Genomic DNA, 15,189 nt, shown 5'->3' with positions numbered 1-15,189 from the left:
GAGGGAAAAAAAAAACATGTTAGGTTTAATGTTCCTGTACAGCCTGGAGGTTTGTCTTCGATGGCCACAGCTATGGCAGCCCAGCATGTGCACCCTGGCCTAGCACAGCTTCCATTTTAGCAGTGGTTTGGCCTGATTCCTCCCAGTTTTGCTAGGCTTTGAAGCATAACTGTCCCACCACCAGGACCCTCACCACATCTACAGCAATACCCAGATCCATCTTAGCCAGCAGTGCAGAGGCTCTGCTGTACAAGGTGGCTGGGAAGTCCCACTTGCTTCTGTTTAAAGCAGAGTGATTAATCCCTCCTCAATTAACAGGAACCAAGACCAGGATCAGGCTGCTTCTGACTTGAGCCATCCAAGACCAGAAAAGGCAGCAACTAGAGCATTTTTACCCCCAGAAGAGCTCACTTGCAAAACCAGCTGGCAGTAGAGCGTGATGGGAGGCTTGTGGCCTCTGGAAACTACTTTAGCTCATTCTCAGCTGAGCTGAAAGGATTTACACAGAAGGGAAAACAGTTTCATAGTCGAAATTCCAAGACCAACCTAGAGTAGGGGTATGGAAGACTCTCAAGCAGGCTACTACCTAGAGAAGCACATAGCTGAGAGAGTTGGGGTGCTCAGCCTGGAGAAGAGAAGGCTCCAGTGAGGCCCTAGAGCACCTTCCAGTGCCTGAAGGGGCCACAGGAAAGCTGGGGAGGGACTTTGGACAAGGGCAGGGAGGGATGGGACAAGAGAGAACAGTTTCAAGCTGAAAGGGGAAAGTTAGGTTAGATATTTGGAAGAAATTAATTCTGGGCTGTGAGGGTGGGGAGAGCCTGGCCCAGGTTGCCCAGGGAAGCTGTGGCTGCCCCATCCCTGGCAGTGTTGAAGGGCAGGTTGGATGGGGCTTGGAGCAGCCTGGGCTGCTGGGAGGTGTCCCTGCCCATGTAGGGGGGGTTGGAACTGGATGATCTTGAAGGTCTCTTCCAACCCAAACCAGTCTGTGCTAACGTGTGTATACCAAGACCTTACCAACAGTAGTGATGGGCTTGGAGTAAGGTAACAACCCCCAGGTGTTAGAGGAGAAGAGGCCACGGCCATGAAAGATGCACGGAGCAAAGCCAATGTGCTTCTGAAACTTCTTCTGAACCCATCTTCCCCAGGAGCCCTCCTCGAAGATCACTTGCTTGTACACCTCGTTCTCCCCAAAGGAGTAGACAGGAACCAAGTCCGCGCTAGAGAGATGGGAAGATGTTAAGACCTTGCACCCCTGGTCTGCAGTCTCTCCTGTGTGCTCTTTCAGGCTGCACGTGGGCAGATTCCATTGGCAGAGCCTCGTCTGCAGCACAAGGGAGTGATATAAGTCAGCCAGACACGACATGCTACAGGGGGTAGACATGTAAGGTGCACAGGAGGAGAACTGCACCAGCAATGGGCCCGCAAAACACTACCCAGGCATTGTATGTGCTTCCATAGATTCTCATCTCCGATTTCTGATGGACACCCCCTTTCAGACACATCCCTAGAGAACTCAAGGGCTGCACAGGTGGTGGCCCATACCCCAGGAGACTAACACCTGCCTCTCCTTGTCCTGGAAACCTGCTGTTCTCCTAAGCACCTTCCTACCCCTGTCCCCTGCCCAGGAGCAGAAGGCAGAGGACAGACTCATGTGTCTGATGCTGTGGGCACACATCCAGACAGGCTTGCTGTGCAAGAATGAAGAAACCAGAATCCACCCCAAGACATCAGCTGCTTTGGGGGAGGAGACCACCTTTCCTGTGCTCCCAGTCTGCTCTGACATGGAGCTTGTCCCTTACCCGTGTCTCAGAGCCAGCTTCACAAATCCTTTCCGGTTCTTCAGCGTCACCGAGTTCTTTCCTGGGGTGCAGTTCAGGGACTCTGCTGCCCCTCCAACCACGATGATGATGGCATTGCCACTGCCATTCTTGGACAAGATGTAGTCTATGCTGTCACGGTTCACAGGACATATACCTGCATATCCAAGAGACAGACATAAGGGTCAAGCTGCAGGAGTAAGATGATCCTGGAGACATCAGCCGTACTTGTAGCCAAAAGGTCATACATTGATAGCAAGTTGAGTTGTCCAACATCCCTCTGGTCACAGGGGGGTGGATATATTATCAGGCAACCTGTTCCCCCACTAAACACCTGATCAGAATCACAGAATGGTTTGGGTTGGAAGAAACCTTCAAGAACATCCAGCTCTAACCCCCTGCATGGGCAGGGACACCTCCCAGCAGCCCAGGCTGCTCCAAGCCCCATCCAACCTGCCCTTCAACACTGCCAGGGATGGGGCAGCCACAGCTTCTCTGGGCAACCTGGGCCAGGGTCTCACCACCCTCACACTAAAGAATTTCCTTGTAATATCTAACCTAAATCTCCCCTCTTCCAGTTTTAGTCCATTCCCCCTTGTCCTCTCACTCCCTGCCCTTGTCCCAAGCCCCTCCCCAGCTTTCCTGGAGCCCCTCCAGGCACTGGAAGGCCACTATGAGGTCTCCCCAGAGCTCTCTCTTCTCCATGATGAGCAAACCCAACTCTCTCAGCCTGAGAGACCTAGTTAATCAGAGGTAATCAGTGACAGAACAAGAGGGAAGGGCTTCAAGCTGCACCAGGGCAGGTTCAGACTGGACATGAGGAAGGATTTTTCCCAGCAAGAGTGGTCAGACCCTGGAACAGGCTGCCCAGGGAGGTGGTGGAGTCACCATCCCTGGATGTGTTGAAGGGTGGTTTGGATGTGGTGTTGGTGGATGTGGTTTAGGGGAGAACTTTGTAGAGTAGGGATGATGGTTGGACTGGGTGATCCCAAGAGGCTTTTCCAACCTGAATAGTTCTATGAGTCTATAAACAAACTCCACCAACACCAGCTCTCAAAAAGTTGCCCTAAACACAAAAGGCTTCAGCAAGGACTTTCTTCTGCACTTAGTGATGCCAAAGGCAATCGTTGAAGATGTCGTCCCTCCAAATAAACTTTGCAGTAGGAGCTGGTTTATTCCTGGGAGGGGGGAGGGAAAGCAATTGTGTTATTTTGATGCACAAGTCTGAATTTGACCAGTTCCTCAGCAAAACCAAGAACTGGAATAGGTCTTCCTTGGGAAGGCTGCTTTAGTGACACAGAATCCATAGACTGACAAGCCTTTTGCAGGCAGATCTAGCATTAATTAGTTTAAAAACATTTTTTCTCTGAACGTCTCAAGCTCTTGCACAGTGAGAGCACAATCCTTTGCTCTCCTGGGAAGGAAGTGCATGGGACAGAGTTCTGAAGTAAGCCCTGATGTAAGTCTGAAGCAGGACTGCATTACCCACCACAGCACTTCAGCTTTACAAATCCTCCCCTAAAGCATCAGGCCCCACTCCAGGCATCTTATCATTCAGCCCAATGAAAGAGGAAACCTTTAATTTCTACTATTCTATTGCTCTACAAATGCCAACTCGTTTGATTCTCTAGCCCTGAAGCTTATGCTTTTACCCTCCAGTTATTGTCAGAGCTTGCTCATGTGTCATTTTTGGCCAGGATCAGCCAGGGAGAGCTGAGATGCCATCATTCACATTCCCAAGCACACAATTGTGAGCTGTGTTGAGCACTTAAGCTCATTCCACTAGGAAGGGCAGTGTGACTCTATTTAATTTTAGAAGTGGATTCTGCACATCTGATGGAATTCATCACTTGAACCAAGAACTAAATGATGAATGGGTCCCGTGAGATTAGACAGGGCAAGTCTGCAAGCCTACATGCCTGTCTTGAAACCCTGGGCATCAAGGTCACCAACTCATCCCAGCTCCAGCTCACAGGGGAGCACTTGAGGTAGATCAGATGGATTTGAAGACAAAAGCCCCATTTCTTTCAGCACAGCTTTGTTTCTCCCTGACCACGTTCCTTTTGCAAGGCTCAGGCTGTGCCTTCTGCTCTGTAGGACAGACAGAAACCTTCATGCTTCTCCCATTCTCTACACCCAGGCTCCCTCTGACCACACAGCCCTGGCTAAGGGGGCAGCACAGACTTATGTGCAGCCATTTCACACTCATTAGCAGGAGGAGGAGGTTTCATCTGCTCACAGCACTGAAATCCTTCCTGCAGGAACTGCAGCAAGATGGGCAGACAAGGATATTAGATTTTCTGGCCATCTCTTCATGCTGTAGAAGATTCCTGCTGTAGCTCCAATGTCCAGAAGTCTACAAAACACTGAGGTGCAGCAGTTGGTTGTAAACCAGCACAGTTTGTATGTTGGTTGTGTTGGGGTTTTTTTATTGAATATTTTGCCAGGGTTTCACTTCAAGTGGTTCATCCACAAAACAAAGCATTGAAGAAACTATCAGCACTTCCCAAGTGATGTTCAAGCCTTGGCAGTGACACCCTTGAGTTCCAGTATGGGAAAAGTGAAGATAAATGATGGCTCTCAGAAAGTTAACTTTGTCCAAGAGATCACACCCCTGGTATTGCTTAAATCCTAAATATAGAGTAAGCAGAATTTCCTGCTGATTTAACTGCAATGCTCAGGGACAGCCAAGCCAAGCAGCTCAGCAGTCATGCTGCTAAAGTCTGCTCCCACCTTCCTTTCAAAAAGGAGGGAAGCAGCCCTGGCTGGCCACAGGACTTGTCTACCAGTCATCTTGCAGATTGAATGTGGGTTGTTTTTTTTTTTAATATGGAAAGGCTGATGCTATGTGGAAACTTAAGCAACACATGAACTAAGTTTACAGCTCCAGATCCAGGTAGTTTTCCTCTCCCTCACCAAATTAGATCAATGATCTTGGAAAGAGTCAGATCTATCAAGTCAGAGCCAAGTGCAGCTACTCCTGTCCTCTCTCCAGCCACAACTCAAGATTCAGCCACAACACTATCTTAAGATACCTGTTTTAAAGTCATTTATTGCTGTTCCAGGAACAACAAACAGGGCTCTGGGTTGTTCAGTTAATTGTCTTTAAACATTACCTTCTTATCTCTACCTGGTGGGCACCCTCCCTCTGGAAAGAAAGCTCAGGCCATGCAAGAACACTGTTTCTTGAGGCTGTCAACACTCCCTCCTCTCCACAGTCATAACCTACAGCACTGAAATACTGGAATCCATTAGAACAGACCTATTCATGTCATTGATATTGCTGTGTTCCCTGTGACCCATCCTTTCATGAAAGGGGCTCTTCTGAATAGCTGAAACCATGCAATGCCCCAGACTCTTTACTCCTGGCAGGCACCTCAAAGTGTGGTTGGATGAAGAGGGCATCTAACACCACCTGCCCAGGAGCAGGGTGAGACCTGATAGATCCCTGTCTTATAGACAGATAGATCCCTGATAGAGACCTGATAGATCCCTGTCCCTGTTCCCTGTCCCTAAAAGACAGGGAACTATAGGAAAGGGAACAGAGGCCAAATTCAGCTCGGAGGGAACTCGATCCTCTTTGGAAGGACACCTGGCTGAAAGGACTATTATGCAAGGCTCTTGGCCAGTTTTCCTCAGCCTGAGCAGCAGGGAGGGACCTTGTGGCTTCTGATGAGCTGCCCTGCCCTGAGATAGCCCAGCCTCCAAAGGCAGGATGGGATCCAATTCCAGTAGGAAGCCAAAGAGACATAGGCTGGATTCCTCTCTTGCAAAGTCACTCAGACTCTCAGGGTGTCTGGACCTGCTGCTGGTGGGCACCCTTTCCACTTGCTGCTGCTCCTGGGTAATTCTTGCCAAGGGGAGATGTACATGGAAAAACACCCTGCCACTGCACAGGCTGCAGGCTGGCTGGTCAGCCCAGCTCTGAGAGCTAATGGAGACCAGAGCATGCCCCAGTGCTGGAGATGGGGCTCAGGTGTGTTGTCTTCTAGTACAGAGTCCTCAGTCCTTCCACAAACCTGCCTTCTTAAAGCAACGAGGCTGGTGGAGGGACTGGAGGGAAAGTCTGATGAGGAGAGGCTGAGGGAGCTGGGCTTGTTTAGCCTGGAGAAGAGGAGACTCAGGGGGGACCTTCTCACTCTCTACAACCACCTGAAGGGAGGTTGGAGTCAGGTGGGGTCGGGCTCTTCTCCCAGGCAACCAGTGACAGGACGAGAGGGCCTGGCCTGAAGCTGCTCCAGGGGAGGTTTAGGTGGGATATCAGGAAGCACTTCCTCATGGAAAGGGTGATCAGACATTGGGATGGACTGCCCAGGGAAGTGGTGGAGTCCCCATCCCTGGAGGTGTTCAAGGAAAGGCTGGATGTGGCACTTAGTGCCATGGTCTGGAGATGTGGTGGTGTTGGGTCATGGGTTGGACTTGATGATCCTAAAGGTCTTTTCCAGCCTTGGTGATTCCATGAGACATGGTATTCACAGTTCAAAAGCTAATGAATACTTTATACTTTCAGTTAGAGTGACTTCTTCATCTACCAGCACCTCCTAATGACAACTAGGACAATTTTTAGGGATATGGTTCAGTGGTGGCCTTGGCAGTGCTGGGTTAATGGTTGGACTTGATGATCTTAAAGGTCTTTTCCAACCAAAATTGTTCTATGATTCTAACTTGCTTCTACTCCATCTCCCACATCCACAACTACTGATCTTTGCTTTGCCTTTGGGCAAGAGTATCCTGGAGTTAAGGAGGAATGCAGAGGAGCAGCAGCCCCTGCAGCCCAAGTTAGTCACATTGATTCACAGCTTCTCCTTGATAGCTACATGAAACCAACCTTTGTGTGATGCTACAGGAGAAAAGTGGTTCCATGAGCTTCTGCCCCAGCTTTTTCACTGGAAAGAGGGGAAGAGAGCTGAGATGCAAGGGCATGAGTAAGAGGAACAAAGTGCTCTTGAACTTACCACCAGACATTAAGTAGTCCCTCAAAATGGGCATCCTGAAGTTCCCAGCCAGGGTAGCAAGGTATGGTCGAATCCCAGGGAATTTCTGGCTGACACCTGTAGCTTCTGTGCTGAAGTTGCAAAAGGCACCCAAGCCCATGATTCCATGTGGATGGTACCCAAAAATGTAATTCCTGGTGGTCAGCAGATTGTGGGTTTTAACCAGCTAGGAAAGAAAAGAGTGAGCTCACATTAAAACAGGTATTTTCAGGTAACAAGACAAAAAAAAAAAGAAAGAAGAAAAAAATTCAAAGTCCCCAGCTTTTGTCTCTCTTCCCACTAGGGAGAGCAGCCTAAGGCCTGAGGATATGGGCTATCCTGGATTTCAGAGGCTGTGGTAGGAGCAGCCAAGATTTTAGTTCTTCAAGCAGAAGGAGCAGAATAAACAGGCTGGTCTTTGCCACAAGACACTGCCAGCCAAGCAGGAATAGGGGTTGGGTTGCAGTAGCTTGTGCCCTTTGTTTCTCCACTCCTCCCCAAGGTTTTCTTACAAACCTCTTGCCCAAACCAACCCAGTTTTTCATGGCCCTGTGAGGCACAGCTACACCTCCTCCCAGGCCCTCTCACCACATGAGTGGCTCACATCCCAGTATGGGGAGAGAAAAGAATAAAAACCAGTGTCCCATAACAGAACTAGGTTTGCTTAATACATGAAAAAAAAAAACACCCAACCACTTAGGACTAGATGATCTTTCAAGGTCCCTTCCAACCCCTATGATTCTAGGATGCCTCTTGGCCACCCTCCAAGAGGGAAAATCTGCAGAAGGATGGCTTACCCCTGGAAACTATCCTTCCTTTCAGGAAGTTTTGCTCTGGCCTACATGCCAAAAAGACACCTCAAACCATCCACAGCCGTGCTCTGATTTCTGCAGGACGTGCTCCAGGAGCAGTGATCATGTTCGTTTGGGGTTGTGCAATATTCCAAACCACTTACTCATCTGTTTGCACAGCATGGACTCTCCAAAGCTGTCTTAGCCCATGCCCTGGTACCATTATTGCCAGAGGATTTGTTTATAGATTGGATATTAAAGAGAAATAATTTCCTGTGAGGGTGGGGAGAGCCTGGCCCAGGTTGCCCAGAGAAGCTGTGGCTGCCCCATCCCTGGCAGTGTTGAAGGGCAGGTTGGATGGGGCTTGGAGCAGCCTGGGCTGCTGGGAGGTGTCCCTGCCCATGCAGGGGGGTTGGAAACAGATGATCTAAAGGTCCCTTCCAACCCAAACCTTTCTATGATTCTGTAACTTGATGCTACAAGTAGCAGTGTGCAAGCAAGTCAGAAGGAGCACAGCCCAGGATTGCTGCATCACCCTGCAGAAGTAGGGATCAAATTCAGTTCTTTTCAGGCTGCAATGGTGCCAGTTTTTACTCGACTCCAGCACCCCAGCAGCTCTCAAGCTGGGGCAGGACCTCCAAGTCCCAGTTGCACTTTCAGCACGAGGTGTTAAACAACTGCCCCCCTCAGTCTGTAGGTGGAAAGGTCACTCTGTGTCAGCTCCTACAGGAAAAATCCCAGCTTTCAAGACACCACATCAGCATGACCTACCCTGCTGCCTCAGGCAAGAAGTGCTTTGGCAGCAAGCAAGTCTTTTCTGTTGAATCATGCTACAGGGAGCTGACGTGCCATTGCAACACTTGGCTGAAGCCAAGTGCCCAGAAATTTGATTCCCCTCCTCCCCACGTTCCCACCACTGGTCCTCGATGAGGCTACAGCCCTTGTGCTGTTTCAGACAGCAGCTGTCATACAGCCATGACACTGCAGTGGCTTAAGCAAGTTGATAAAACCCCCTCTACACATCCCTCCAGCTTTGAGGTCAGAGAGGGCTCCAGGAAGTGTGTGCAGATGCTTGTGGTTGCAGCAGCTCTGTAGAACCCCACGCGTGTCACACCAAGTCATCCTGTCTTGCCTTTCCCTTCTTGCCTAATTAGTAGTTGCTTAACCCAGTTAAGTGAAACAGGGTTCCTAAACTAGACTGGGAGCCACTCTCCAGGAAACACTGGAAGGAAAAAAGCAGTTAGATGGTATGAAGCTCCTCCATCTCTCAGCTCTTGCTCAGTTGTAAGAGACTCCTGGCTTAGTAGCTACAGGCATGTGACTTGGTCAGCCAAGTGGCAGACACTTCTCCTTAGAGCTCTTGTCAGAGCATGGTGGTAATTTCCAGGCTCCAAGCCTCATCCTTCACCTGCACCAAGCACAGCTAGTTTCAAAGGAAGCTGGCTGAAACAGAGGGTTTGTCCTTGTCACTCTAGAACATGAGACATTTGTGAGCTGAGCTTGCAAAACCAGGTATCTGCTCTCATGCAGGAGACATGCTGTCCTCCTGCTGCCAGGCACCCTGCTCCAGCCCCTCACCACGTGCAAGGACACCCAGCTCCTAGTGGAGCCAACTGCTTGGATACCTTGCACAAGCCTCTGCCAAGTGCAGCCTTATCTCCCCGATTGCTTCCCAAGACCTCCTGTTATGGAGGCAGAGGGTTATACTTCTCCTGCTTGGTAACACTCACCAGGCTCACCCTCACCACTTGCACAAGTATCAGAATCACTGAAGGGTTTGTGTTGGAAGAGACCTTTAAAGCTCATCTAGACCAACCCCTCTGCCATGAGCAGGGACATCTTCAACTAGATCAGGCTGCTCAGAGCCCCATCCAACATGGAATATTTGCAGGGATGAGGCATCTACCACCTCTCTGAGCAGCCTGTGTCTCACCCCCCTCACAACAGGGATTGACAGGTCTGAGAGTCAGCCTGACATTCATATATGTGCTCTTCCCCATCCCTTTGTCCCACACAGGCTGTCACTGTTCTCCACTGGTTCTCCTACACCAGATGTGTTCACAGAAGCTAAGCTTTTCCTCCACCCAAGTCAAGCCAGGGCAACCAAGGCCTGCCAGGTATCAGACAAGTTTGTACACTGATCTGCAAATTGTGCAGATCTTAAAGCTGCTAATGCAGGGTCTGAGCTGCCAGCATCAAAGCCAGGGCTGTCACACTCCCTGGAGTTTGTGTAGAAGCAGGAATTTTGGAAGTGCTGTAATCACTGCTTCCTATTCTCAAGCAAGATTCAGCCTTTCCTGAGGAGGCTGATCACTCACTGCACCTGCCTGAGAGGAGGCTGGAGTGAGGGTGGGGTAGATCTCCCAGGTAAGAAGTGACAGGACCAGAGGGAACAGCCTCAAGTTGTGCCAGGGGAGGCTGAGGTTGGATCTGGGGAACAATTCCTTCCTGGCAAGGGTTGTCAGGGCCTGGCCCAGGCTGCCCAGGGCAGGGGGGGAGTCCCCATCCCTGGAGATGGTGCTGAGGGACATGGTTTAGCAATGGCCTTGGCAGGGCTGGGTCAATGGCTGGACTGGATGATCTCAAGAGTCTTTTCCTACCAAAACAACTATGATCCCAGCAGTTTTCTTGCACCTTTCCCTTTGACAAGCAAACCCTGAGCTGCCCAAGTTTGCCCTAAGGAATTGCTGTAGCTGACATTTGACAACACTTTGGCAACTCTGTTCTGCACCACCAATGGGTTTTTTTTTTTGTTTTGCCTTCAAGCTCTTCTCCATTCCCACATGACCCTCAGCTCCTTGAATCATAGAATCATAGTCACCAAAGTTGGAAAAGACCTTCAAGATCATCAAGTCCAACCATCCACCCTGACTGCTAAACCATCTTATCAACAAGGTGAAGCCTCAGCACTTCCATGGTGAGACAGAGGGAGCATGTCCTTGCTGGATCCCAGACAGGACTAAGCTGGACCTTCACCCCCCTGCCCTAACATGCCTGTTCCCAGCTGCTGTCTGAGACCAAACCTGTTTCAGTGGGAGCAAAGGTCCATCCACCTGCTCCAGTAAGAACAGTTTCTTTCAAGAGATCTAGGCCTGCCTCCTGAAGCAATAAAATAGTGCAAATACAGTAAAAACGAGTGTTAATATTTAAGTGCCAAATACACCCGGAGAACAGCGTTGCCACTTTGGTTGGTGGGGACAGGATGGGTACTGAAGTGTGGAGGAAGAGAGACCCTGCTGCTCAGCACCAGGAGCCAGAGAGCAGGATGGAAACAAGGGGTCTAGGCGGGTGCTCAGCCTGCCTGGAAGCTGAGCAGCACAGAGACCACGGAAGCACGTGGGAAGGAGAAAGTTAAGAGCTCATCCTGCAGGATCCAAGCAGCAGGAGTGAGCACAGAAGCTTGTAAACCACAACAATTACAATTAGCTGCAGCCCACTCAGCAGCATGATGGAATAAATTGTGTCCCTTTCCCAGCAATGCAGGCCAGGACCTGAAGGCCACTCCAGGCTCTCAGGATGACACTACATCCCACAAAGGAAGCAAAATCCTCCATTTACATTCTGCCCATCAGCTACAAGAACAAAGGAGGAGCTTTGGCAGGAAGCCACAGAGTGCAAGGCAAACACTGGAAAAAGTTGTCCCTGTCTTGTAAGAGTCCCCTGCTCTGGCACAATGCTGACTGTCCCACCTCAGCAGGAGACTGAGAAGCTCTCCCAGCACACATCTGAAATGCTCACTGCTTGATTAAGGTGAGGCAAAGGTCTGTGGTCATTGCTACCTGAAGCACACTTGCTTCTGGAGATAAGCAGGAGCCACCCTCACGTGCTCAGGTGACAGCTTTTTTACCTAAACAAGACCTTCAGTTTATGGCACTCCCCTTGTGACATCCTCAGATCAGCAGGATCTGCCTGGGTTGAGTCCAGCCATGCACCCAGCATCATCTTCACACCCACAAGGGCTTGGGCTCTACCTGGCAGTTCAGCACCAGGATTTAGCTCACTGGAAGTTTCCTCAGCTGCTTCATGCCCTGCTTAGCTTAAAGCACTATTTGCAAGGCCAGCCACTAAGCAGCAGACAAACTTAAGCTCCTAGAGACCTAAAATAGCTTGTTACTGTCAAAGCAGCTGCATGGAGCCCCAGTGAATGTGGACAACCTCTATTCATGCTGAGGATTTGAGCCAGATCCAGGATGGCTCCCAAACCCACCTGGTATTAAAAAAACGTGGCCTGGGTCTGTTTTGCCCAAAGAAGAGAAGACAGAGGAGATTTCATCAATGCTTATAAATATCTACTGGGTGGGTGTCAGGAGGGGGGGGTCAGACTCTTTTCAGTGGTGTCCAGTGACAGAATAAGGGGTAACAGGCACAAACTGGAGCACAGGAAGCTCCATTGGAACATGAGGAAAAGCTTCTTTATGTTGAAGGTGACAGAGCCCTGGGACAGGCTGCCAGGAGAGGTTCTGGAGTCTCCTTCTCTGGAGACCTTCAAAAGCCACCTAGAGCACCTGCTCTAGGTGAACCTGCTCTGGCAGGGGTGTTGGACTAGATGATCTCCAGACATCCCTTCCAAGCCCTACCATTCTGTGACCATGAGACCTCCAGGTACAACAGTCCTACTGCTGATTCAGGCTCCAGGTACAGGTACAAGAGTCCTACTGGTATTTCAGGATGTGAGGCACTGCTGACTCCTGTAGAGACCAAGCCTAACCATCATAAACATCAGAGCAGAGCCTGCTTCTCATGCAGCTATTCTGACAAAGCAAGCCTGAAGCCAGCAGGAAGAGCTATGGAGGGATGCAACATACCTAGCCAGAAGTTCTAAGGTGGATCTTTGCCAGATGTCAATACTGGTGGTATTTCAGTCTGGCCAGATACAACCTGCATCTCAAGAGTGAGCTCACACCAGCTCAGTACAAGGCAACCTTGGCCTTCAGATCTGCAGCCACTGACAGTATATTCATAGAATCACAGACTCATAGAACTATTCAGGTTGGAAAAGCCCCTTGGGATCACCGAGTCCAACCATCATCCCTACTCTACAAACTTGTCCCCTAAACCACATCCACCAACACCACATCCAAAGGGCTCCCTTCCAAAACTCTTTAATGCTACAACTGTCACCCACTGGGAGCTGGCTCCCAAATCCTACTGAGGTGCTGGCCTTAGGGTTTTGGGCAATATCTACAAAACTGCTTCCTATTTATTGCCTAGGATAGGAATAAAATCTGAGTTAATATCCTACTGCCTGTGGTGCCAGGCACACAGCTAGCACAGCTCTACCTGCAGCTGGCAAAACCTGAGCTGAGCTTTACTGGTGTCACTGGTGAGATTGTCCCTGCTGTGAGCTACCCTTGCAGTGCCCAGTGGACATCTGGTAGAGAAGGTGTAGCAGATGACCACCCCAACAAACCATGAGCCAGGGAGACAAATCAAGCTCTGCTCAGCCATCACACAAGACAGTTCAGGATCCAGCCAGGGTGAACTTTGCAGACAGAAGATTCAAGCATGTGGCCATCTCTGGCCCAGTCTCCCTCCTGACTGAAAAAAGGCAGATTATCCAAGATAGTTATCACAGAGTCAGACTGGTTTGGGTTGGAAGGGACCTTAAAGCTCATCTAGTTCTGACCCCCTGCATGGGCAGGGACACCTCCCAGCAGCCCAGGTTGCTCCAAGCCCCATCCAACCTGCCCTTCAACACTGCCAGGGATGGGGCAGCCACAGCTTCCCTGGGCAACCTGGGCCAGGGTCTCACCATCCTCATAGCAAAGAATTTCTTCTTAATATCCCACCTAAACCTCCCCTGGAGCAGCTTCAGGCCAGGCCCTCTCGTCCTGTCACTGGTTGCCTGGGAGAAGAGCCCGACCCCACCTGACTCCAACCTCCCTTCAGGTGGTTGTAGAGAGTGAGAAGGTCCCCCCTGAGTCTCCTCTTCTCCAGGCTAAACAAGCCCAGCTCCCTCAGCCTCTCCTCATCAGACTTTCCCTCCAGTCCCTTCACCAGCCTTGCTGCTTTAAGAAGGCAGGTTTGTGGAAGGACTGAGGACTCTGTACTAGAAGACAACACATCTGAGCCCCATCTCCAGCACTGGGGCATGCTCTGGTCTCCATTAGCTCTCAGAGCTGGGCTGCCCAGCCAGCCTGCAGCCTGTGCAGTGGCAGGGTGTTTTTCCATGTGCATCTCCCCTTGGCAAGAATTACCCAGGAGCAGCAGCAGGTGGAAAGGGTGCCCACCAGCAGCAGGTCCAGACACCCTGAGAGTCTGAGTGACTTTGCAAGAGAGGAATCCAGCCTATGTCTCTTTGGCTTCCTACTGGAATTGGATCCCATCCTGCCTTCTGAGGCTGGGCTATCTCAGGGCAGGGCAGCTCATCAGAAGCCACAAGGTCCCTCCCTGCTGCTCAGGCTGAGGAAAACTGGCCAAGAGCCTTGCATAATAGTCCTTTCAGCCAGGTGTCCTTCCAAAGAGGATCGAGTTCCCTCTGAGCTGAATTTGGCCTCTGCTCCCTTCCAAGTCCTTCAGCCAATTCTGCAGCCCCCAGAGCAGACTGGCAGCCCTGTCCTCTGCCTGCAACACGTCTGAACTAGCAGGGAGCTTGCCAGCAGAAACTGAGCAAGTCACAGAGAATTAAGAGTTATCCCTGGTGCTGGAAACCCACTTTCCCAAAGCAGTTTGACTTCAGAGCTGATTTCCCAGCCCCTCAGGAAGTGGTAGGGCACAGGGTTCCCAGACGTTCCTACCCATTTCTCTACTGCCTATGGATGTTACTAGACATCAACCCAGAAGTGAGCTAGATTCACAAGAGAGGAACACAGGTGGGGCTCAGCAGAAGGCAGGACTGCACAGAAAAGAAGCTGGAGAGATTTGACAGGAGCCTTGGTGTTACAGGCCTGATTGCCTCCAAGTCTGGAGACCAAAGCACCAGAAGCAGCTGCTTCTACAAATCATGATACCACCACTGGTCATGCATTTCAGGTTTTACAGCCATGGCAGTAGTAAGTCAGTCATGTCCTGCTTACACTTCAGTTTGATGGATGGACCAGTCTAGGTCCAACATCATCTCCACAGGGGTTGCTACAAGGCAGTTGTAATCAAGTCATTAAAACAGTTAAGTCCCAAGGTATAGACTGTTACTTACTCTAATTGGAAAATAATCCCTGAAGTACCTCCATATAGCCCAGTTTCTCACCCATTGAGATCTTCTTCCACCTGAAGAGGAAAAAAAAAAATAATGGTTTTAGTGTCCTTTACACATGGGTGCCCACCAGGAAGCCTAGAGGACTCCAGAGTTTGCTGTCTCACTGAAGAGGTCAACAATTTCATTCCTCAAGGGCAGGTTGGATGGGGCTTGGAGCAGCCTGGGCTGCTGGGAGGTGTCCCTGCCCATGCAGGGGGGTTGGAACCCGATGATCTTTTAGGTCCCTTCCAACCCAAACCATCCTGTGATCTTTCACTGAAGTCACGTGAAACCATCCTTGCTCAGAACTTCAGGGCACTTTGAGCTAATTAAGGCCCAAATTCAGGGCAGGACCTGACCTGCTAGTCTGTTGTAATTGGACAATGGACAATTTGAACTAGAAACAACTCAGTGATAACTCAGATTCATCATTT

General features: G+C 50.3%; 1 protein-coding gene across 2 annotated transcripts in view; it reads right to left on the bottom strand.

Annotated features, from left to right (window-relative positions):
* DGAT2 (diacylglycerol O-acyltransferase 2) overlaps positions 1 to 15,189 on the bottom strand; it is a 36,030-nt gene that overhangs the window by 1,420 nt on the left and 19,421 nt on the right. For both annotated transcript variants that reach the window (XM_051608758.1, XM_051608759.1), the window contains exons 4-7: positions 14,717 to 14,787; positions 6,773 to 6,977; positions 1,800 to 1,974; positions 1,015 to 1,217 (exon numbers count right to left, since the gene is read on the bottom strand). In XM_051608758.1, coding sequence (XP_051464718.1) covers positions 1,015 to 1,217; positions 1,800 to 1,974; positions 6,773 to 6,977; positions 14,717 to 14,787 — 654 coding nt within the window. The remainder of the gene's footprint in view (positions 1 to 1,014; positions 1,218 to 1,799; positions 1,975 to 6,772; positions 6,978 to 14,716; positions 14,788 to 15,189) is intronic.

The sequence above is a fragment of the Apus apus genome, chromosome 1 (assembly GCF_020740795.1).
Source record: "Apus apus isolate bApuApu2 chromosome 1, bApuApu2.pri.cur, whole genome shotgun sequence".
In the NCBI taxonomy this organism is placed as follows: Eukaryota; Metazoa; Chordata; class Aves; order Apodiformes; family Apodidae; genus Apus; species Apus apus.
The sequence above is the reverse complement of the archived record's forward strand: the minus strand, read 5'-3'. Positions and strand labels throughout refer to the sequence as shown.